At 40.1% G+C, this 24,169-nt stretch overlaps 1 protein-coding gene across 1 annotated transcript in view; it reads right to left on the minus strand.

The window, feature by feature from the left end:
- Positions 1-24,169, minus strand: part of Pid1 (phosphotyrosine interaction domain containing 1) — a 237,567-nt gene that overhangs the window by 107,688 nt on the left and 105,710 nt on the right. The window contains exon 2 of the mRNA XM_059278109.1: positions 16,938-17,084. Within this exon, the coding sequence (XP_059134092.1) occupies positions 16,938-17,084 (147 nt within the window). The remainder of the gene's footprint in view (positions 1-16,937; positions 17,085-24,169) is intronic.

Genomic DNA, 24,169 nt, shown 5'->3' on the forward strand with positions numbered 1-24,169 from the left:
CAGAAACAATTTTTCAGAATGCATGATCCATCAACATGGAACCCCCACACATAGGAAAAATAATAATAAAAAAACCCTCTAGCTTTGGTGAGGTCATTAGCTCAGAAGGTAACTTTCCTGGCTCCCAGAATGATAAATTTCCTTTATCCCATTACTTCCTGAGTAAATGACTTTATAATCCCTGGATTTGGCTTATGAAGATGCCTGGTGACTCATGAATGCCAATCTGACTAATGTCTCATTTACAGAACTGAGTATGCACAGGAGCCCAGACATCATTTTGCCTGCCAAATAAATGAATGTAAACTATTTTCAGTAAAAACAAAGGAATGAGCATCCAGTACACCAAGGAGAAACACATCTGCACCCACTGTCACAGCTGCATTTATCTCCTGCTTGCTGGGTTGTCAGAAGCTGAAACCCAGAGATATAATAAGAAATAACTCCTCACATTTAAAAAGCATTTTATGACCTCTTTAGGACCAGTGGTTATTCACTGAGACTTGAACATCTGTATCTTCCTCACCACCATGTTGGCTTAAACTCCATTAGTTTTTACATTCAACCAAGGTGGGGGGGTTGTCTGGATTTCCATAGTAACCTTTCTTTATTTATATAGGTCTGGTTATGGCAAAAGTTCCAGGTGCTTTATAAATATATATTCAAGTGTGAGATTAAACCTCATTGTTTCCATCACCAATAAAAATATTTTTAAAAGAAAGGTTCAAATAGCTTAAATTAATTTTAGGGAGGTTTTAATAGTTCAGACAGGGATTGTGAGCACAGATGGCAAGGACTTTCAATATTTATCTTCCCCCTCTCCCAAACTCTACCAAGTTGATCATAATGAAAAATTTGAAGTTCTATAAAGAAAGAATAAAATGAAAGGGAAGGAACACAGTCACATGGCAGAGGTTGTGGCAGAGATTCAGAAGTTGTAGACAGCTGGCTGAATCTATACATAGGAGCCACATCATCCAAAGCAGTTTTGGTAAACTGAGGAATAGCTTCTCCATCTGTATCCCATGTCCATATTTCTCAAAAGGTTTCTGGACTTAGGAAAGGGGGCCAGGATTTTACTTCAGTTTGCTTAAACTACCAAGGACTCAGAGTCTCCAAATTAGAGAGACAACCGCCAGACCGGATGAACTGAAGGAAAGTTCATGTGCATCATCATGATACTTCAAAGTACCAAAACCAAAACAGGAGATTCGAAAAGCTTGCAGTGTATGGAATGAAAGCATCAAATGCAAAGGAATAACAGTATCTAAGTCAAATGATTTTCTTAAAAGATACCTGAGGAGGCAGGTAGATGTCAAGGATTAGTCTCTTCATAAAAGCAGGAAACATTTTTACCTTTCCATTTCTATAATGAATATCTAAAAATATTAATTTATGAAAAGTAAAGGCTCATTTTGGCTCACAATAGTGGAGGTTTCTTCTACCTCATTGGCCTTATTACATTTGGGCCTAAGAGGCAACATATTGCTAATGTTTGTGGAGAAATAAAACTGTAAAACTCATTGCCAGGGAGAATGAGGCAAACAAACAAACAAACAAACAAAATCCCAGGATCTACAATTCCTTACAAGAGCACCCCACACTGTCCTAAAGCTCTGCCACTATGATCCCCTTCTTAAAGTTTCTACTATTTCCAATTAGTACCAGGGTAGAAAGCAAGACTCCATCACATAAACCTGTGGGTGATACTTAAGATCCAAATGACAGGACAATCAATATTCATATACTCAGCCGAGTTTTCCAAAAGATCAAAGAAGTGTTTGTATATGTTCAAAGAATGAGACTTATTTCTTGGTAATGTACTCTAGCATAATGAAGTTATAAAGAGAAAATGAGAATAACCAACAACATAGACAGTTGCAGAGAGTCCCCAAGTCACAGCATTGTACTGGCCTAGAGACAAAATATCTACTCAGGAGGAAGACAAAGATTAATGAAGGAGAGGTGTCTGTGAGATGACAGAGAACACAGTTCTATGATGGAATTGTTAAGTTGGTAGCATACTGATAGGTATATGCTAAACCTGCCAGGGCCTTGTAGGATAATCAAATAAAAATTTGATACGAAAATACAAAACTGTCAATTCTAAAAATAATACACATTGTTTTAAACTGTGTAAGATAGCAAATAAAATCACAATGCATTGATAGGCACTATAGTTACCTCACAGATAATGGCTTAACTGAACTTCCAGAAATAATTACATAGGAAAGCTATCAGAAAGAGAATGGGTAGGGTTGTTACAGACCCAAATCTACCTACCAAAATAGAGAGCCAGGAGGTATTATGTAACATGAGGGGGTGGGGAGACTATTTGGAAATACAAAAATAAATATGAGGAAAAATACCTAAAATAACTATGTTTATGAGGAGCAAAACTAAAAATATTCTATGATTAGTTTTTCATATTATTAGATATTTTTATCTGTGACTATAACTTTGCTATGATTACAACTGAAGGAATAAAAACAATGGAGACCAAATCAGAGCTTACATGAGGCTACTTCAGCAGTCTGCAGTTACCTAATGTAATGCTTCACTAACACTTTTTCACTAAGTAAACAATAAATTCAACTAGCCTTAAAATAGCAAGCTGACATTGCTCACAGACCATTTCCTCTGCACAGATACCTCTCACGCAACAAGTGAATGGAACACTGGGAAAAAGAAACATCATTAAGAGCGTTGACTCAGAAATGTATAAACAAGAAAATCTTCAAAAATTCTAGTTGACTAAACTGGACTTTAGTTTTGAAGTTGTTAACCTTCAAAGAGTCTCTAAGAGCTTACATGATTCACACTTCTACAGAAGCCTAAAATACGATATTAATGAGTTTATGGCACTTTAATTGATTTTCTATGTGGTGTTACTGCAAGCTGCCTAGCCACTGGAATATACCATACAGGAACTATATTATATACATAGAATAAATACAGGAAGCAAGCAGAACCATTAACAAACTTTCTAGGGAAATAAATTAAAAATTCAGATAATAATTAAATTAAAATATTCAGAGCTAAGCCAACAAACTGAACTGTCCAAACAAGGAATCTCTGGAGGGTAGGGGGGTAACTTCCTAACAGAGGGCTGGCTACTCTGGGCTTTCCATCATGTGCATATTTTCCATGCTGCTTTCCAAAATGATGCTTCAAGATTTTCTGGGAAAACATCAAGTCACATCCCTGTAGTAGAACTGTGAGGTTGATTTTTTTTGCCAATGTTTAACATATTCATAACACTGATCCATGACCTGTAATGCTCATAACCCAGGATATGAAACCCATGTTCCATATAGATTTTTGTATTAATTTTTAAAGATTTTGTTTAATTTTTATTTTATATATGAGTGCCTGCATGTGTGTATATGCACCATATGTGTGTCTGTGGAGGCCAGAAAGGGGCATTAGATTCCCTGGAACTAGAGTTACATGTGGTTGTAAGCCACCATGTGGTTCTTTGAACCAAACCAGGGACCTTTATAAGAGCAGTGTATGCTGTTAACCCCTAAGCCATCTCTGTAGCTCCCACACACACCATATAGAATTTTAAAGAATGTCTTTTTCAGAAAGGAAATAAATAAGACAAAGCAATCTCAACCAATATAAAGACAAAATGCTTCTTTCAGAGAAGAATCTTCCTTACTTTTCTAGATTTAATAGCCCAATGGAAGAATTTTTTAGGCTCAAGAAATGGCAAACTTAATCTAAAAAATGAACTATTTATAAACATTATTTATATTTATTATATACCATGCATATTCATATATTTAATGGATACTACATGGTGTACCCTCAACATTCATAGGTTCTGCATACATAGATCCACTCAATTGCTGATCAAAATATCTTTTAAAAGCAATAAACCCAACACCTCTGTTCTGACAATGTCATTATTCCATAGCCAACACAGAAAAACAACAACTTGGGTAGCACTGGAACTATATGAGATATCATAAGAAATCCAAAGATAATTTTAAGTGTTTAGAAAACTCTGCATAGGTCATATGAAGATACTGTCTGATCTCATACAAGGTACCTGAACACCATGCAATTCTGGTGTCCTTGAGGGATCAGGAGACAATACATGGGTTTTGAGACACAATCATGAAACTTCCTGAATCTCTAAAATTTCCCCATTACATGGTCATCTCTGGCGGGCTCAATAATGCCACTCAAAGACACTAGATTCCAACCCTTCAACCTCTAAATGTTATTTTATAAGAAGGATCATTGCAGATTTGATTAAATTAATGACTTTGAGGGGGTGAATTATCCTGGATTATTTAATGGGCACTAAACCCAGCTACACATATCCTTGTAAGAGAGGGGAGAGGCAGAAGGCATTGAAGGAAAAAAGGCAGTGTGGCCACACAGGCAAAGGCTGGAGTGATGGGTTCACAAGCCAAGAACATCTGCAGCCTCCACAAGCTGAAAAGGTGATGGATTTTCCCCTGGAGCCTTCAGCAGGGCACAGCTCTGCTAATACCTTAATGACGTCTGCCCAGTGAAGCTGATTTTTGACTTCTGGTTCCCAGAATGTTGAGAGAATACACTTCTGTTGTTTGAAGCCACAAAGCAGCCTTCAGAAACCCAGAACAGAATCCTTTCATGTGCACTTGAGTAAGCCTGCAATTATTATGCTAAGCATACCAGCAAGTCTGACACAAGACAAGCCACAAATTAGACAGAAAAGGTCAATTGCCTTGAAACTATGGAAATTCTGATCTGGGCAGAAAGAAGAGACAAATGTCCAAGTCACTGGCTTAGAGGGAGCTGTCTTCAAAAAATGCTGCTTAGGATAGAGTTTCTTGCATATAACATTCTAGGCAAACTTCTCAAGTACCAAGAATTTTTTTCCTTATCAACTTTTAGAACCTATTTCAAAAGGTATGTTGATTTAATATCAAAACTTAGGAAAAATGAAAGTAAGCAAAAAATTTTAAAAAATCACATCAAAAGTTTTACCCACACCTTGTTACCATGGAATACTTATAACTCAGAGTGCATTTTTTCTAATATTCTAAACAGAAGCTGGGAGTTGTTATTTTATTTTTTAAGGGGGTAAGAATTTCTTTTGGCTCCTGATTCTAGGGTACTGTTCATCATAGCAAGGATGTCAAAGCACTGAGAACGCATATAGTTCCTCACATTGTACCCACAGTCAAGAGAGAGCCATGGATCTTCTTCTTCTTCTTCTTCTTCTTCTTCTTCTTCTTCTTCTTCTTCTTCTTCTTCTTCTTCTCCTTCTCCTTCTCCTTCTCCTTCTCCTTCTCCTTCTCCTTCTCCTTCTCCTTCTCCTTCTCCTTCTTCTTTTCATAGTTTTACAGAAATAATAAGTATCCCTGAGCTGGCAAGATACCTTAGTCAGTAAAGGTCTTGGCTTGTAAGCTCAAGAACTTGAGTTCAATAGCCAGAACCCAAGTTTAAAAAAGTACACTTTAAAATGTTGGGCACACCCTCTCTAATGAGTGGATGGGGGATGTAGAGGGAAGGTGTTGGGGGGAGCAGGAGATGGGGAGGGAGGGGGAACTGTGGTCGGTATGTAAAATGAAAGGAAAAAAAAGCGTTTGGGCAACGGTGGCACATCTTCCCGCAGCACGTATTTTCCCCTTTCTAACAAACCTGACTCCCTTGTCCAGGGAAACTGGATCCCCTCCCAGGTCCAGAGCAGAACACCTCAATGGCACACAAGCATCAAGAGCACTCTGTGCTCTAAACATAACACTGCTCTCAGGGTGGACATGTGACACATCCAATACGATCTGAGTACGTACAAAAGCAATTGCTTAGAAAGATGGGATCATTCTAAGACTGCCTTCTGCAGTGCTCTGTTGTTGGGCAGACTTGGAGCCTGGAACTCTGAAGCCAGTTTGTGTTAACATAAGAAAATCTAGCCTAAGAAGAACTCTAGACATGAGGACAAGCAGAAGTCTGATTATATAAAGCAAGACCTCCAGGGGAAGGCCTGGAGTACATCACAGTCGACCCTCCTGTTAGAATTTACAGATGAGAATCCAAATAAGTTTTAGTAGGTTAAGATAGTTCAATTTTTTCTGTTATTTTAGCCCATAGCATCCAAGATTCTTTGTTTTTCATTAGTGTCCAGACCACTCGGAAGTCTGTGATATAAATGAGGAAAGAAAACTAGAAAAGGAGGTAGGGAGGAGAGAGGAAGTGAGGAAAAGAGAGCAGAATCAAGGAAGGAAAACTTCAAGAAATTCACAAGTCTCCACATGGAGTAAAGAGTACAAGGGAACAAAAAGAATAAAAGTTTTAGGGTCCATAAGATGGGTCAGTTAAAAACTTGGGGAGTTTTTACTGAGTAAAAAGTGCAGTACAAACTTGGGAGCTGAGTTCAATTTCTAGAACCCATATAAAACTGGAAAGAGAAAGAAAAATCAAATTTACAAATTGTCCTCTGACCTCTGTGTGGCCCCTGACAATAATAATTTAAAAATTAAAAAATTAAAGCTTATCCATTAGATAATAGCTTTTGGCCACTGTCAGCTTTTCCCTCCCTTCTTAAATTTAAAGAGACAAGAAGCTGGAGTGCTTAGACTTGCTTACAAGGGAATCTTAGAAAGAAGAAAGGAAACATGGATTAGCTACTACGCACTCTGACTTAAAGGAACAGTAACAATAAGAAGCATGGGCCTAAATGTACTCTACACATAGCTGTTTGTGACTGCTGCTGTCCATCGTTAACTCCATTAGATTGAGTAATGTCTAGAAGATCCATAAACCACATCTCTGGGTGTGTCTATGATGGCGTTTCCAGAAAATATTAGATCACAAGGGTTCTGACAGGGTGGATTGATAAATCCCTTGATGGACTCATAATATGACAGTAGTATTTGGGGAGTGGTGAAAGATAGGATGTAAGTTTGAGATGAAGGAAATAGTTCACTGGAAAGACATTCCACATATTGCGTTGGTTATTTCTTTATTCCTTCTTTCTACTTCCTGTATCCCATGATGTGAGTGTCCCAACACAGGGTTCTGCTGCCAAGAGTTCTGTCCATTTGCACAGGAGCCAAGCAGGCACAGATACAACCCCATGCAGTCATGAACAAAATAAACCTTTCTTCCTCGTAAGTTGTTTATGTCAGTTATTTGGTGACAGTGACACAAAAGTGACTAATACGACTTCTTTGTTTTACTTGAATTCTGTCTTGATATTCAAATAAGAAGCTTATTTTGAAAAGGAAAATCTACATAATCACTGGATTCTTGTGTGTGAATGGTGTTAATGGGTAAAAAAAAATGAGCTTTTGTTTAAAATGAGAAAAATGTGCCAGAGCATGACTATACTTCTAATTAAATACACACCCAGCCACATAAACACAAAAGCTCAAATGTAGGAAACAGACACATGTGGTGCTGATTTCAAGTTTGTTTAAGTTCAAGTCAGGAGCCTTTATCACAAGTTCAATTGCTGAACTTCACCTCTTGGACTGGCCATTTTACATGACTACTACATGGTAAGGTTTAGGAATTGCCAGTAAAACCTCTCCAGCTCAGAAATGTCTCTGTTCAGTCCCATGAAACAATAAATGAACCACATCGTGCTGCCTGGTTTTATGTCAAGTTGACATAAGCTAGAGTCATTTTAGAAGAGGGAATCTCAATTAAGAAAATGCCTTGGTGAGAAGAGGTTATAGGCAAGTCTATAGGGCATTTTCTTAATTAGTGATTGATGTGGGAGGGTCCAGGTCATCCTGGATGGTATAAGAAAACAGGCTGAACAAGCCATGAGGAACAAGCAATTAAACAGCACCCCTCCGTGGTCCATGCTTGAGTTCCTGCCTCCAGGTATCTACCCTGCTTGAGTTCCTGCCCTGACTTCCCTCATTGATGTACTATTACCTGGAAGTGTAAAATAGATAAACCCTTTCCTTCCCAAGTTGCTTTTGGCCATGGTGGTTTTTTTTTTTATCACAGCTATAGAAATCCTATCAAAGACACACACAACAGCTGTAGAATAATCCTCTTGTACACTGTAAAGACTTGTCACTTGAACTGGTTTAATAAAACACTGATTGGTTAGTAGCTGGGTAGGAAGTTAAGTAGGAAAGTCAAACTGAGAATGCTGGGAAGAAGGAAGGTGGAGTCAAGGAGTCACTAGCCAGATGCAGAGAAAGCAAGATGAGAATGCTGTATTGAGAAAAGGTGCCAAGCCACATGGCTAAACATAGATAAGAATTATGGGTTAATTTAAGTGTAAGAGCTACATAGTAATAAGCCTGAGCTACCAGCTGAGCATTTATAAGCAATATTAAGCCTCAGAGTCAATTATCTAAGAAGCGACTCCCTGGGTATTTGGGAACAGGCAGACAGGAGAGAAACTTCTGCCTACACACAACCTTCCTGAAAGCTAGGGGAGTATTGCTATTGCACTTGAATTCAAAGAATCTCAGGAAAAGTGACATACACATTTTGATGGCTTATGAACAATTAACTCTGTTGAAAACCAGTTTGCTGGATAGTTTCTGACCTCACAGTGAGAAGAGGACATCCAAGTCGGCAGATGGGGCTTTCTGCAGTGTCAGCTCAGTGCCCTCAGGGAAAGGGAGAAGAGGGTTTATGTCAGGATTTCAGTGAGACAGCAGGCTTAAGTGATGTGGCTTTCCATGAAAGATGAAGGGACAAAGGATGTCAGACACTCCTCAAGCTTCAGAGAGAAGACAGGGGCACTCCCTGTGTGGATAGTAGGGAAGAGAATGGGGAAAAAGTCACCCATTCCCTCATACATCACCAGTGTTCAAAGCAGGGAACAGGGCCCAGCAGACCATCCACCCTTCATAACTTCCAGATGCACTGAGAAGTTGTAGGGTGAAGACAAGGTAAATCCAGAGGCAGGTCAGACAAACTCAGCTCCAAACAGGGCTTCCGTGGCACTACCTTCCTGTGACCCACCTTCCTGCACTTTGACCTGCATTCTTCCATTGAGATGCTCCCTCGCATCATGCTCCTTCACTTTATAGAAATCCTTGTACTCTGAAATGACCACCAACCATGAGCTTTATAAAATGCTTTAAATAAGAGACAAATGATGTAGGAAATGCTTCAATCCCCCACCACCAAACTGCTGATATTTTAGCTCAAACTTGTAAGTGCTAGGAACCAGCAGAGGAGCTCCGTGGATTGGGTTTTGCAGAGCAAGCATCCACAAGGCTGTATGGGCATGCTATGTATATGTATATGAATTTCCCTAGTAAATTTTATGTCACACATATAGTATTTCATGTTATATATAATGTATTTTATAATAAAGTATATTGCTTTGAAGTATAGACTATGCCATTTTTTTAGAAAACTGAATTTGAGAACCTGAACTCCTGATATGCTTTGAGTAAAGCCAGATGATACACAGCACACTGCCATCTTGATTTTGCTTTTTTTTCTTTAATTTTTAAATTTAATTTTATTTCATGTGCATTGGTGTTTTGCCTGCATGTATGTTCATGTGAGGGTGTGGATCCCCTGGAACTGGAGCCAGACAGTTTTGAGCTGCCATGTGATTTTTGTAAGAAAAGATAAAATGCTACGCCAATTAAATAAGATAAGTTCCTGAGCTCTGCACCCTTAGATAAGCATGACGATCAGATAACACACTCTTTCTACTTGCTTTTCTTCCTGTGTCTTTGGTCTCTTACTTAGCACAGCACAGAAAACAAACAGTAGAGAGACAACCTACAGAACGAGAAAAAATGTTTCAAAACATTCATCTTGCAAAGGGTTGGTATACAGAACTTAAAAATGCAATTAACAAACAAACTCCAAATAATCCAACTTTAAAATGGGACAGGGATATAAATAAATACTTCTCCATGGAAGAAAGTGATAATTTCATAAACTCTAACCAACTGTATTAGCAGCTGTGAAATGTAAGCCCAAACTGCAATGAGATGGACCCTCACCTCAGCTAGAATGGTTCTGATCTAAAAACGAAAGATGGTGGCAAGGATGTGGAAGAAAGACAATGCTCTATACTGTGAACAGAAATGTGAAATAGTAAAGCTGTTATGAAGAACTGTATGGATGGTCCTCAAGGAACATAAACCTCACCTGCCATATGAGGCAGCCATACCACTTCGGAATATGGATACAAAGGAAAAGGATATCAACAGTTTAGTGAGAGATCTGCACACTCACATTGTTGCTTCACCTGTCCCAAGAACAACTAAGATAAGGGATCAACCTAGTTGCCCAACAGTGAATAGATAAATCAGTAAATAAAATATGGCAGATATAGAAAGTGGAATGTTTTTCAACCATAAAATAATGAAATGCTATCTTTTAAAGCAAAATGTATGCAACTGGGGGATGTTATATTGAGTAAAATAAGAAACAGATGAAAATACACGTTCTCTATTATTATGGTTTGGATTTTTAAATTGTTACTGTGTGGTGTGTGTATGTGGTGGTAGTGTCTGGTGGGTTCACTACTTAGTGTGTGCTAATGTGTGTGAGTATGAATGTGTTTATGCAGGTACACATATGTACACATAGATATGAAGGCCAGTGGTCAACATCAAGTGTCTTTCCTCAATTGTTTTTTATCTTTATTTTTTGAGACAAGGTCTCTCACTGAACCTGAAACTCAATGATTCAGGCAGGCTGGAAGGTCAATGAGCTTCAAAAATCCATCTTTCTCTGAAGCTGTCCTTCACCCACTTAGTGCTGGGGTTACAGGCAAGTACAACCATGCCTAGCCTTTTGCATGTGTGCTGAGTACCCAAATTCATACTTGCTCAGCATGTACTTTACCAACTGAGGTTAAGATTTTAAATGGCGCCTGGTAATCACATGTAAGGTGTGGTCCCAGGTGAGGACATTATCAGGAGGTGGTAAAAGGTTTAATATGTAAGCCATAGTTGGAAGAGGTAGGAAGAAGAGGGCATGCATGCTCTTGGGGAGTCCTGGAAACATGGCCCCTTCTCTTCCCCCTCCTTCCCCTCTCTCATCTCTCATTCCACCACGTTTTTCCTGTCATGATGTTCAGCTTTGCTACTACCCCAAAGCAGCACGGACAAGCAATTACGGTCTGAAACCATGAACCAAAACTATTCTTTCCTCCTTCCACATTGTCAATATCAAATATTTTGTCAGAGCAATGGAGAACTAACACATACATCTTATGTGACTATTGAAACATAATGAATCCATGGCAATGTACAGTGGTGATTTGCAGAGGCTGAGGAGGGAGGGGGGAGATGGGATAATGAATATTTGAAAGCAGTTACTCAGACAGAAGCAATAAACTCTGATGTTCACAGAACAGTGGGATGGCTACCGCTCATAGTCACCTATTAAATACTTCACAGATAAATATTAGAGAGGACTTACATGGCTCTAAACACACAGCAATGATAAAAAGTTGAAAGCATTAATTAGCATGATTTGATCACTACATATCATATATAATTACTGAAGTATACATAGTACTGCATATGTTTGAGCAATTCATGTGTTAATAACTTTTTATATTTATGTGGATGGAAATGTTAAGTGCTATGATTTGATCATTACATATAGTACCCAATTAAATTTTATAATTAAAATTATAATTCAGTAAAAATAGAGAATGGAAAAAGTATCCACAATAGACATTCAGCCTGGCTCTGGCCCCTAAGCAGTGTAGAAACTTAGCTACGTATAAAAAAACAGTGACTTCAAATTTGATGGTACAAATGGTCAAGAAGTTTCAAAAGAGACCTACGGAGGGGTGTAGCCACAAATCTGGTGGTGAAGAAGCACCAGAGTTCATTACTACAGAGACGGGGACAAACCTGGATTCTGTCAGTTATTCACTGGGTGCCAAAGACAGGATAAGGAATGCCTTCTTGCCTCAACTAGCTCATCTGTGATATGGGGGTGCACATGGTCCTTAACCCACTGAGTTGTCAAGAGGATGAACTCATTCTATACAAGGAAAGGCTCACAGACACAGTAAACACATTAGATGTGTTGACAAACAGCTGCTCTCCAGAATCACAATTCTTGCATTAGTATTTTTGTCACTGCTCATCATCACCATTATCATAACGACATAATCTCTATTTTATTCCGGTTTTCAGAACTGAGGGGAGTGGAACTGGAAGTGAGTCTGTGCAAAGTAGGACAGCACCCCCTTGAGGATAAGCCACACAGAGGCACAGAGCACACAGGTCTGTCCAGAAACTCCAGAACCCTGTCTCAACCCTTAGATGTCTTAGCCTGTTTTGTCAAATCCATTCAGACCATAATGTGCCAGTCAGTCAGTGCCCAGGTTACTTACATTTATATCACTCCATCACACCCATCTGTGGGTAAAGTTCTCAAGCACCAAATAGTCTACCTTCAGGTAAATTTCAGGGTATATTTTAGAGTGCAGGCTCTTGCTCCATCACTAAAGCTTAGTTCCTAGGAAGAAGAACTCGGGAATTCTAATATACATACACGTTTTAAAAAGTCCTTGTGATTGGGTTATCAATATGGCTCAGCAGATAATGATACCTGGTGCCAAGACAGATACAACCTGGGTTCCATCCTCAGGACCCATGTGGTGGAAGGAGAGAACTAACTCCCAAGAAGTTGTCCTCTGACTTCTGCATGCTAGGCATTGCACGCACACATGTGCACACATTCTCTCTAAGTAAATAAACAGTAACCCACCATGAGGATCGAGAAGACCTTTTACAAAAAATAAAACAGAAAAAAGTACTTGAGATTAACTGACTTGAGCACTCCTATTCCCTCTGCTTGTTTGTACACTGCATTTCCTACGATCCCTTTCTCCATGACTCCCACATACAGTGAACTTTTAAGTTGTGCTGACCCAATAAATGTGTGTAAGAAGGCAAAGGCACCCAGAATCCCATGATGTAGGAGAGAGGAACAACAAGTAGTCACCCGGCTGCAAAATCCCATATGGTCTATGATGCTCAAAGACGCTCCAGTGAGAGTCCTAGGGGGGTGCAAGGGGCTATCTGGTTAAAAAAGAAAAGAAAAAGAAAAAGAAAGAAAGAAAAAACTCCACTAAAGAAAAAGAAAGTGGCGGCAATAGAGAACACACAAAGACCCAGCTGCCTGAAACATGAATAGCTTGGCAGGGCAATCTCTCCAGGACCCACTGAGAATACAGATCAGAGGGAATCAGGATATCTGAGATGAGCAAGGGTCTCAATGATGCTAACCTTCACCCATTCTCAACTCCCCTCCCTTTTGATTCTTCCTGCCTCTTTCCCTTCTCAAAGTAAAAGTTATGCAAGTATATCTCGGGAGCTATTAGGAAAAAAGAACCAGTTCTGTGTAAAGACAGAGGGTCCCAAACCCTGGCCCTGCAGCTGCCCAGCGCTACATTACACTCATTATTCCTAGGACTCAGGAGTCGGAGAGAGAGTTCCTTCTGCAGCTGGCATCTTGTGAGCTGAGTTACTCACTGGCAAGAAGCAGAAAGGAAACACAGGACTTTGTTCTTGAAGATGACTGGGGGGAAACAGGGGGAGGTTTGGGGATTTTAAAATAGAAATGTCAGAATTTCCAAGATCTACCCTTTGAAAAATAAACAAAGGAATATGACTTTGAAAACAAGGATGGAATTGTCCTTGAAAATTTAAAAAAAAAAGGCAGTTCCAGTATATTGACAGTAAAAATTTAGGGGTATTAAGTCAATAGCATTCAGCTGGAGAATCACATGTTGAGGACTTTCTTCCTTAAGATAGAATGGTCAGATAAAATGGAAATGCTCAGAGACCTGAAGAGCTGTTGGCCCTGACTCCTGATTCTAGGAGTACCAGTATCTAGGCCTTGAATCTCCACCATTTCTAAGGATGCAGAGTTCATATGTTTCTTTGATGATCTAATGGGATGTTTTCCACCTTGGCTACAGAAACTCTTCCCTGGATTTAGCTCAGATCACGGATGACTTACCTTTGTCATGCTGGCCACACACACTGCTAGCCTCCCTGAAATATTCTTACCTGAAATCCTCTTCTTCCCAATTTCTTTTTTAAAAAATTAGTTATATGTATATGTGTATGAGCATTGCATCTGTGAGTGAAGGTAACTGTGGATGCCCTAAGAGGGCATCAGATCCCCTAGAGCAGTGATCCTCAGCCTTCCTAATGTTGCAACCCTTTAATACATTTCCTTAAGTTGGGATATCCCCCCAACCATAAAATTATTTTCATTGCTACTTCATAGCTATAATTTGCTACTGTTGTGAATTGAAATGTAAATATCTTCTACGCAGGATATCTGATATGTCGTGTGACCCCTGTGAAAGAATCAATCAACCTCCCCCCTAGAAGGGTCACAACCTGCAGGTTGAGAACCACTGCCCTAGAACTAGAGTTACAAGTGGTTGTAGGCTGCTTGAAATGGGTGCTGAAAACCAAATTCTGGTCTCTACAAAAACAGTAAGTGCTCTTTAACTACTGAACCATTTCCCCAGATTCCCATCTCCCCAGATCCTCAGACCCTCAATATCCTTCTAGAAGTGAAATAAATGAGCACAGCTTAAGGGCAGTACATGTACATGGAAAAAAGATGAATACCAAACTCTATACACTCTCCAGAAAAATGAAAGTTTTACAGTCTTATTTCTTTATTCTCCTAGAAAATGCCCCACCTCTACTCCCCTCTGTCCCTCAGTCCCTCCCTCCCTTCCCCTCTCTGTCTCTCCCTTTTTACTCTCTTCCCCTCCTTCCTATCACCCCTTTCTCCCTGTCTCTGTTTCTCTCTGTCTCTCTCTGTCTCTCTCTCACAGACACACACACACACACACACACACACACACACACACACACACATACACACACACACTTTCATGTGTGGTTGAGGTTTCTATGACTTCTTTTGTTTTGTTTTCAAGCCAGGGTCTCACTGTTTAGCTCTGTCTGTCCTGGAACTCACCATTTAGACCAGGCTGGCATCAAACTCTCAGAGATCCACCTGTCTCTGCCTCCCATGTGACAGGATTAAATGAGTGTACCAGTACACCATTTTCATTCTGTAACATTTATCTAACTCTCCCTTGCATTTTAAGTGCACACTGTAGACTCCATCAAACTAAGCTGTCCTCCTATCTGTTTCTACTTGCTTCATCTTGCTTCAAGTCACCATCTTCTCTAACAGGAACAGAATTCACAAAGACATGAGCACATCTCCTAAAGGGTGTGCACGAGTTTGATTTCCAGTCACTTTCCAAATGTCATCAGTACTTTTCTAGTTTTGGCTCTTCACCAGTAGTGTTACACATGGTGGACCCAAGGCCATAGCATCCATTCTCCCCACCCAGTCAACTGCTCTCACATGGTGGACCCAAGGCCATTGCATACATTCTCCCCACCCAGTCAACTGCTCTTGGAAGGGAGGGTTACCTCATCAAATTTACTCTTTTAAAAATGGAGTCTGAACTTACTTGCCTAAATCCTCATTATAATTTGAACAATATCGAAACTCCTTGGCATGACCATGAAACTCTGTCTAGTTTGACACTCAAATCTTCCTCAGTCTCCCAAGTACACTGGCCCATTTCCTTCCCTTCAAAATGACAGCAAACCCACATTCACTTGGAAGATTCAGCATTCCTTGTTCTGATTACCTAGAAGGATCTGCCTGGAAGCTCTTTACAAATTGGCTCTCACCAGTCAATGGCTTGTACATGCATTGTCTCCTCCCCTGACTTGAAACTAGCCGTTAAAATTCCATAAAGATGTTGTGGGTCTTGTCCACATTCTGCTCCTGAGTCTGGCAGGCACTGAGCATACAGTAAGTATGTGTGGAATGAAAGGATGTATGTGAGGGTTTGTGTGACTACCATCACTCCAGAGTGCTGCAGGTTCCAACCTGACCACAGCTATGCAGGACCTGCTTCTCCAACAACAAGAAATGAGGAGAGGGGTGGATCCAAGAGGTTTTAAAAAGATCATAAACAAATATGTGTTCTCCCTTCTCCTTATTATATTTTCTCCACCCTAAACAAGCTCCTGATAGCAAATATGCACAAAACATATTTTGGTTATCTCTAAACTTATTTCTATTTTCACTCACTGAAGCAAAAAAGAACATGAGAAAAAAAATCTAAAAACTTACCAAAATTGGACATTTTGTCTCTAGTTTTGTTCCCATGTCAGCACTGTAGTTTGTATGAATGAAAAAAGTGCTTTTGTTTTCTACAGATTCTGAGGCATGAATATTGTATAAAATTTGAGAGCGGAAGCAAAGAAAAAAATGCAAAATAACCCCCAAAGAGACTTGGAAGTTTCAAGTATTGGAGAAGTATTTTGTTTTTGCTTTGGTTTGGCATTGGATATTTTCATTCTTTAAGATATGTTTTATTCAGATTGTAAATACAAGAGGAGGACCTACCATGAAAGACACAGCTCCCTGTGGACAAGGGAAATGGTTTAATGATCAAGAGCACTTGCTGCTCTTGCAGAAGACTGGTGTTTGGATCCCAGCACTCATATCCAGCAGCTCATAACTGCCTGAAACTCCAGCTCCAAGGGATCTGTCAATGCTCATCCAGTCTCCACGAGCACCTGCATGCATACACACAGGCACACACACACACACACACCCACACACACACACACACACCAATGCATGGAAAATCATTCTTATAAAATAAGACTTCCTTTATGAAATTTAAAGTTCCATATAGTCACTGAAAGAACAATAAGAATACTATTCTATTCACACATACTAAAACCTATATGGTTAATGAATGACCCCCAAATTATGAGGAATGTTATATTATTGAGAGAAAATAATCAGGATGTGAGTTCAAACTAATATCATTCATTAATTGCTAATCATGTAATATTTGCCTTCTTGAAACATGAATGCCACTTAGGAACAAGACCCTCATGTCACAAATGCTTGTGGCTGGCCCACAAGAGAAGCTCTGTTGGCTCTGTGTCCTCTACCTTGCAGCCACTATGAGTCCTTGTCTTCATCAGTGGTGTGGTGGTACATAGTTCAATGGCTTCTGGCTCATGGAAGATGACTGCTGGTATAGGTTCCTTTTTCAGTGTTAGGACATTCAATTTAGACTTCAACATGGTCTGGAAGTGCTAAAAACACAGAGAAATAAGACAAGAACATTAAATCACTTAGAAGTGTATCTTGATTCAATTGCACATCAAACTTAGTAGCAAACATTTTGTCTTAATAACTCTGTTATAGTAAGTAAGGCTAAGAGATACTTACTCAACGAAGAGGGCAAAATCCTATGAAGACTGAACTAAAATGAAGCTGTGGGGAACAGCTAGTCTCCAGCAGAGACAAGAAGACCCAAGTTCATAGTGGTGTCATCTCACCCAGAACTTGATCATCTGAGAAGCTTTTCCAAGGCATCATGTGTATGGATTCTTAGAGACATAATCTGTGTAGATTCAGCTTTCCCAGGAAGGATGATCAGGAAAGGACAAAAGAGGTGCTCAATGGAGGAAAGCACATAAGGCTTCTGTTCTCTGCCCTACCAAGCTCTTTCCTGAACTGGCCTTGGGAAATTTTCTACTCAGTGGACTGTTCTTCTCTGTTGTCTCCAGCCAGGATTCTAGGGACATATCTTCTGCACAGGCAGTCCAATGCATCAGTTTTGAAAACTGTTCCAAATGTGACTGTGTTTAACCATTGCTCTCTGGGTGTTCTAATTTCCTTTCTGTTACTGTGATAAAATGCTCTGACCAAAAGCAACTTCGGGAGGAAAAGGTTTATTTCAGCTTATACTTCCAGATCACAGTCTGTCACTCAGGAAAATCAGGACAGGAACTCAGAACAGGAATCTGGAGGCAGTAACCATGCAGGAATATTGCTTACTGGCTTACTCACTGCCTTGTTCAAGTCCAGCTGCCTGGGGATAGTGCTGCACACAGTAGGCAGGGCCTCCCACATCAGTCATTAATCAAGACCATTTCTCACAGACATGGCCACAGATCAGTATGGTTGAGGTACTTCTTCAGTTAAGGTTTCCTCTTCCCAGGTGACTTTAGATCCTGTCACACTGTCAATAGAAACTAACCAGGACATTATACCACCCGGCCCTAGGTTTTATCTTCATTTAGACTATTGTAACAGCATCCAAACTGTTTCCTTCACTTCCAACTTTCTCCCTACATGAATTATCACCACACTGAAGCCAAATGGATTCTTCTAAACTCCAGATATGGTATGGTATGCCATACCTTTACTAAAACTCTCCCAAGTATCCTCATCTCATCATAGAAAAACCTACAGCTCTTACTTTAGCTGCTAGGGCTATCCATAACTCAGAGTTTCACTGTCTCACTGGTTTTATCTCTCAACCCCATGCTTTCAATTATGGATCCAGCCACTGTGGCCTCCTTGGTGTTTGAGAATACACCAAAGACACACGTGTCCTGCAACTTCTAAACATGCTGCCTCTACCCAAGGTGTCTGGAAGGCTGGCTTCCTTACTTTCATAAAAGCCTTTGTCACATATCCCTACCATCGGTACTATCTGAAAGTGTGTACATGCATGTACACATACACATACACACCTCTAATTTCATGAGCATGCAACCTGCAAAGCACACAGAACCTCATGCTCAAGAGAGCCAAACCCTCACAGGATTTCTTGCTTGGCTTAGTACTCTTGTTTCAAAATTCTTAACAATTATATCTTTGGATTGGTGTTTTGCAAGTGACACTGCATGGCAGGGTAGAGCATGGCCATTCAGGAGACAGTAACAACAAGGACTTCCTCAATCCCCATTTCATTTCCCTCTTGTATCAGTGATGGCCTATGATTGAGAATTCTGATGAGACCAGATATGTAGAATGCATCAAAAGTCGAGGTGAGTATAAGATAAGAGGTTAAACATATGACTGAGGAAGCAGGGATACAGACAACCCAAGAGGCCACCCTTAGGAGCCAGAATTTTCTTCAAGTGCAAAGTCTGCTGTGTTCTAGAAACACAAGGGATCAGCAGTCCTCTCCTATGCTTTCCCTGGTATCCCTTCACTGTACCGGGCAACAGCCTGCACTGAAATAACAGCCCAGGAAGAAAGGGAGAGGTGGAAGAACCACAGTTACTGCCCCTGCAGTCCTTCCCTGCTCATCACCTGGCCCAAGGTGAGGCACAATCCACATATATTAAGAAATAAAATTCAAATGGGCAGGCCCCTTCATTCTTTGAATCAAAGCAAACCACAGGCTCAACTAAGAAATGCCAACTGCACGCTGTTACTCTACCCTACCTTTGCACTGAATGTGAGCATTGCACCATAGAAGCTCATCAGTCATCTAGAGCTTCTGCTTTCTTTCCTTGGAGCAGAATTAAATAGTAAATAATGATAAGAAACCATGAGGACATTCCCAGAAAGAGATTCATGAGCCAAGCAGAAAGCTTTATGTGTTTTTCCTATGCTCTGATTAGGAGACATTGAATTTGCATTTTGCACTGGAGCCTGCATATTATGTAGATAACTCTGCACACATATACTCAGCACTGTCTCTCCCCTCCCCTTATTATTCTTATCATTCACCACACCTTATCACCTCTATATAATCTTGTAGTTGTTTTTGTTTTCCTGTGTGTCTTTCTCAAGAACATAAGAACCACAGATGCACAAGCTGTTTAATTCCATGAACTATCAGAGGGACCTAAAATGATGCCTCAATAACCACAGAGATCCAAGGAACATTATGGAAGGTAGGGAAACTAATTTATTGAAAGAAAAATTAAAAGGAAAAAAACCACAGATTTAAAGTGATGACCTCTAAATCAAAGTTCATAGACTTATCTTCTAGCTACCTTATCCAAGTTGTCCTTCCTGGACCTCCCATTGTTTTTCAATACTGTATGTGTATAAGTATATTTATTTAAGAATAAACTGTCCCAGACAGTTCTTTTTGTTTGTTTGTTTGGTTGGTTGGTTGGTTTCGATTTTTTTGAGACTGGATTTCTCTGTGTAGTTTTGGTGCCTGTCCTGGATCTCGCTCTGTAGACCAGGCTGGCCTAGAACTCACAGAGATCCATCTAGCTCTGCCTACCAAGTGCTGGGATTAAAGGCAAGCGCCACTGTTGCCTGGCCCCAAACAGTTCTTTAACTACTTCATATAACTCATGGCAAGGTGCAGAGGTTTGGGAATTCATAGCATGTCAAAGTACGTATTTTAGGAATCTTCAAATGAGGACTTTGGTGGGCAGACACCACAGTGCCCAGTTATTGAACCTGACATTCACCCAGCTGTTGCTGTGAGGGTGTTTTGCAGACAGAACTGAAGGTTTGTAGTAAGTAAGACTGTCCTAGATAATCCAAGTGGGATTATCTACTAAAAGACTTTTAAGAGTTGAACTCAGGCTTCCCCAGTGAGGAAGAATATATCTACTGTGTACTAGCCCCAAGTCCTGGAGTCCTAGCCCATTCTTCCTGACAGCCTGCCTTACAGTCTCCACTTCTGGCTTACCTAGCCAGCTCCCAAGACTGCAAACATGAATTCCTCTGTGGGGGATCTTTATATCCTACTAGTTCTGTGTCTCTGGTTGAAACTTGATGGATGCAGCCACCTTTTAGGAAACAAAATGACCAACTCTGATATGGAAGAGAGATTTGTCCTTACATTTCCTAGAGTGTTAGACAGATGAGAGGGAACAGGACAGGAGGGGAGGGGACAGGAAAGGAGGGGAAGGAAGGGGAAGGGAGAGGAGGACTCAAGTTTTCATGTGAGGCTGAAAGCCTCCGTGTGGCTCCTATCGATGGTTTCTGTCCACTGGGAATGTAGAGTTTGGGAATGCAGAGTGGTGTAGGTTCTCTGAAGAACATCATGGGGGGTCACTGAGCATAAGAATAAAGTCAGAAAGAAGCTTCCTCTGAGAAAGAAACTAGGGCAGAAAGATGAGGAAGATAAATAGAAGAGACACTCAGAAGATCAACTATTGAGCAGGGGCCTGTTGCCACCAATCTCTTCTACCATGGTGCAGTGAGACTCCAGGAGCTTCAAGAAGCCATTGATCCACATTGTCTCGTTCTGACTCCTGACACACAGGAAGTTCCTAAAATGACACTAACTGTGGGTTCCTTTTCAGGAAGGTGAGATAGTCACACTACTTAGAAGTTTGGAGATTGTCTTCATGGCACTACTGTAGCATGAATCTTAAAGAGTTTTTATTAATAAAACAAACCCAGAGCCAAGTATTGGGGTGAACACCGGAAGGTCAGAGAAGCAGAACAAGCCACAGCTAACCTCAGCTTGGCCAACTTCTCAGCTGATCTTGTTTCCTCAGACTGGAAGCCTCTGTGTCCTCGTATCCGAATGGCTCTCAGCTGAACTCTGCTGCTCAAAACCTAAAAGCTTAACCAGCCAAATGCTTAACCAGCCAAATGCTTCTAGTTCCTGGTCCTCACGCCTTATATATCTTTCTGCCTTCTACCATCACTCCCTGGGATTAAAGACTTGCTTTCTAGGATTAAAGGCGTGAGTCACCATGCTTGGCTGTATCCAATGTGGCCTTGAACTCAAAGAGATCCCAGATGGATTTCTGCCTCTGGAATGCTAGGATTAAAGGTGTGAGTGCCACCATTTTCTAGCCTTTGTATGTAGTGGCTGTTCTGTCTCTGACCCCAGATAAGTTTATTAGGGTACACAATATTTTGGGGAACACAATACCACCAAACTACTGCCATTATCATAGGAGATTAGAAGCTGCCAACAGGTTCCTTTGCTAACCTGTAATTAACCAGCAAGGGAGCAAAATAAAAAAAAAATAAACCCGAACAGTTGAAAAGAAAACCCAAGGGCTGGAGAGGTGGCTCAGTGATTTAGAGTACTAGCAAATACTCCACCAAAGCAGAGAACTCACACACACACAAACACACACACACACACACACACACACACACACACACACACACACACACCACCCAAGTCTTATTATCATTATTTTGTAGAGGTGGAGACTGAACCCAGTGTTTGAGCTTGCTGCTCTTCCAGAGCACCCAAATTCAGCACTTAGCATATACATCATGGTTCACAAACCCCTGTAACTAAGCCCCAGACAGTCTGAGGCCTCAGCAGCCTCCATGACACCTGCACTCACAGGAATATACATACATAAATAAAAATTTTAAAACATATTTTAAGGTAGGAAAGACAAAATTAGGAGTAGGAAAATAACTTCAGCATGCTAGGTTGTATTACCCTCAGCCACCTAACTCTTCAGAGCCTGGGTGTCCACAGCCAGCCAGGCTCCGGTCAAACTGTCACTCACTGATTCATGCCACACACCCCTTCTGAATAATTGTGCTCAGATGAATATGGGGTCAGGACAACAGGAGAAGAAATAAAATGTCAATCTCTGTTTGGAGGTTCCTGCCAGTTTGTAGAGATTCAAATCACATGACAAATACCAAGCCTGGGTGATCTCTTTAAGACAGATCAAAAAAGCTAAGATAAGAAAATGATTCTTTAAATAGAAATTCTGTCTGCTAATAGTTTTTTCCTCTTTGCCTCCTATGGAAAAAGATGAAGATAAAGAGGGGAAATCATGTAGATACTTGATGAGCTGTTGTGTCTGCAGTGATTCGTCTTTTATGACAAATTAATATAAAATCTGACTTTGACCATGCTATTATAAGTCTTGGGTACAATTGTAAGTATGGGAGCTATTTCTGCTAAGAACACTTGGCTGCTCCCTTCCTAGGGGAAACTTCACCAATATTTATATCCTGGACTTTGGAAATTACACATGTCATAGGCTGACTGAGTACCATGTCTAAAAGCATTGGTTTATAGGAAACTCAAGATTGGCTGAAAAGACTCTTCTAGGAGAGAAACACATTAGCTGTTAGATAGGTAATGAAACCTTCTTATCCTTCAAGGTCAGTCTTAGACTGAAAACCCATAGAGAACAGAAAATCTGTGATGTGGAGAGACAGTCCCTTGGTATCTTTCAGCTCCTCAGTTCAGATGTGTCTGATGCTCTTACAATATGAATCAGTACATTTTTTTTCCTGCTTTAGTGGGCTTAATCCAGATACCTGTTCCTTGTAAATAAAAATAACACAATACAAATTATTTTGTAATGAAATAAATATATCCACGAAAATAAAATGCAGCCCCTAACAAAATTGATATGAGATTACATTTTTAAATCATCAAAACACAAACATACTATTTTTGTTAAAACACTGCTTCATAAATTGGCTTGCAACCTTATATCTGGTCAAGTAACTGAATATGGGGTTCACCAAAATTGGCAATAGGAAAAAAGCTTATGAGTGTGCAATGATCAAACCTAATTCAAAATCAAAGATGTAATGAAATGCAGGTGTTGCTGACAGCAGTCTACCATGTGTAGCACGATCTCATTACACCTTGGTTCTAAACACACAACATGTACACTTTGCCCTGCACATACCTTCACACTGTGTAACACCAATAGACTGCCTAAAACCACCTTGGCTCATACTAGAGACTCTCATACGTAATGGATTGTAGTGTTTGTAACATACATTCAAAGCTTTCTGTTCTCATATAAATATGATAGTCTGCACAACTTCCTATATTCTCCTACCTAGTCATTCCTCAACATTTATCACAGTAGTACTAGAATATTTGATTTTAAAAATGAATGCTTGGGCCAGGTGGTGGTGGCATATGCCTTTAATCCCAGCACTCGGGAGGAAGAGCCAGGCAGATCTTTGTGAGTTCAAGGCCAGCCTGGTCTACAGAGCAAGATCCAGAACAGGCACCAAAACTACACAGGGAAACCCTGACTCAAAAAACAAAACAAAACAAAACAAAAAAAGAATGCTTGGGTTGTTGCCTTGTAATAAGGACAGAATTTTCGGCAGTCTCTAACATGGCCTTAAGTACATTTCTGCCATTTTGTACTATGTGTTTATACAAAACAAACTAGCATTCTCAACATTGGCAATTAGAAAATTAAAATATCAATCAACACTGAAAAATGTTGAAGCTACTCTATGTCCTCAGTATCACACATTCAGTCAAGATATATCTACTTTGTAAAAATAAATAAGCATGTCTACCTAATTATTAGTTGAAATTGTTTTCATCTTTAATAAATAATAAAATTATGTGTCTGCCAGGGAATTATTTCAAAATAATCTTTATGGTTTACCAGTAACCAGTTGACTTCCATGCCTATTTTACATACACATATCCATA

This window comes from Peromyscus eremicus, chromosome 13 (assembly GCF_949786415.1).
Source record: "Peromyscus eremicus chromosome 13, PerEre_H2_v1, whole genome shotgun sequence".
Classification (NCBI taxonomy): domain Eukaryota; kingdom Metazoa; phylum Chordata; class Mammalia; order Rodentia; family Cricetidae; genus Peromyscus; species Peromyscus eremicus.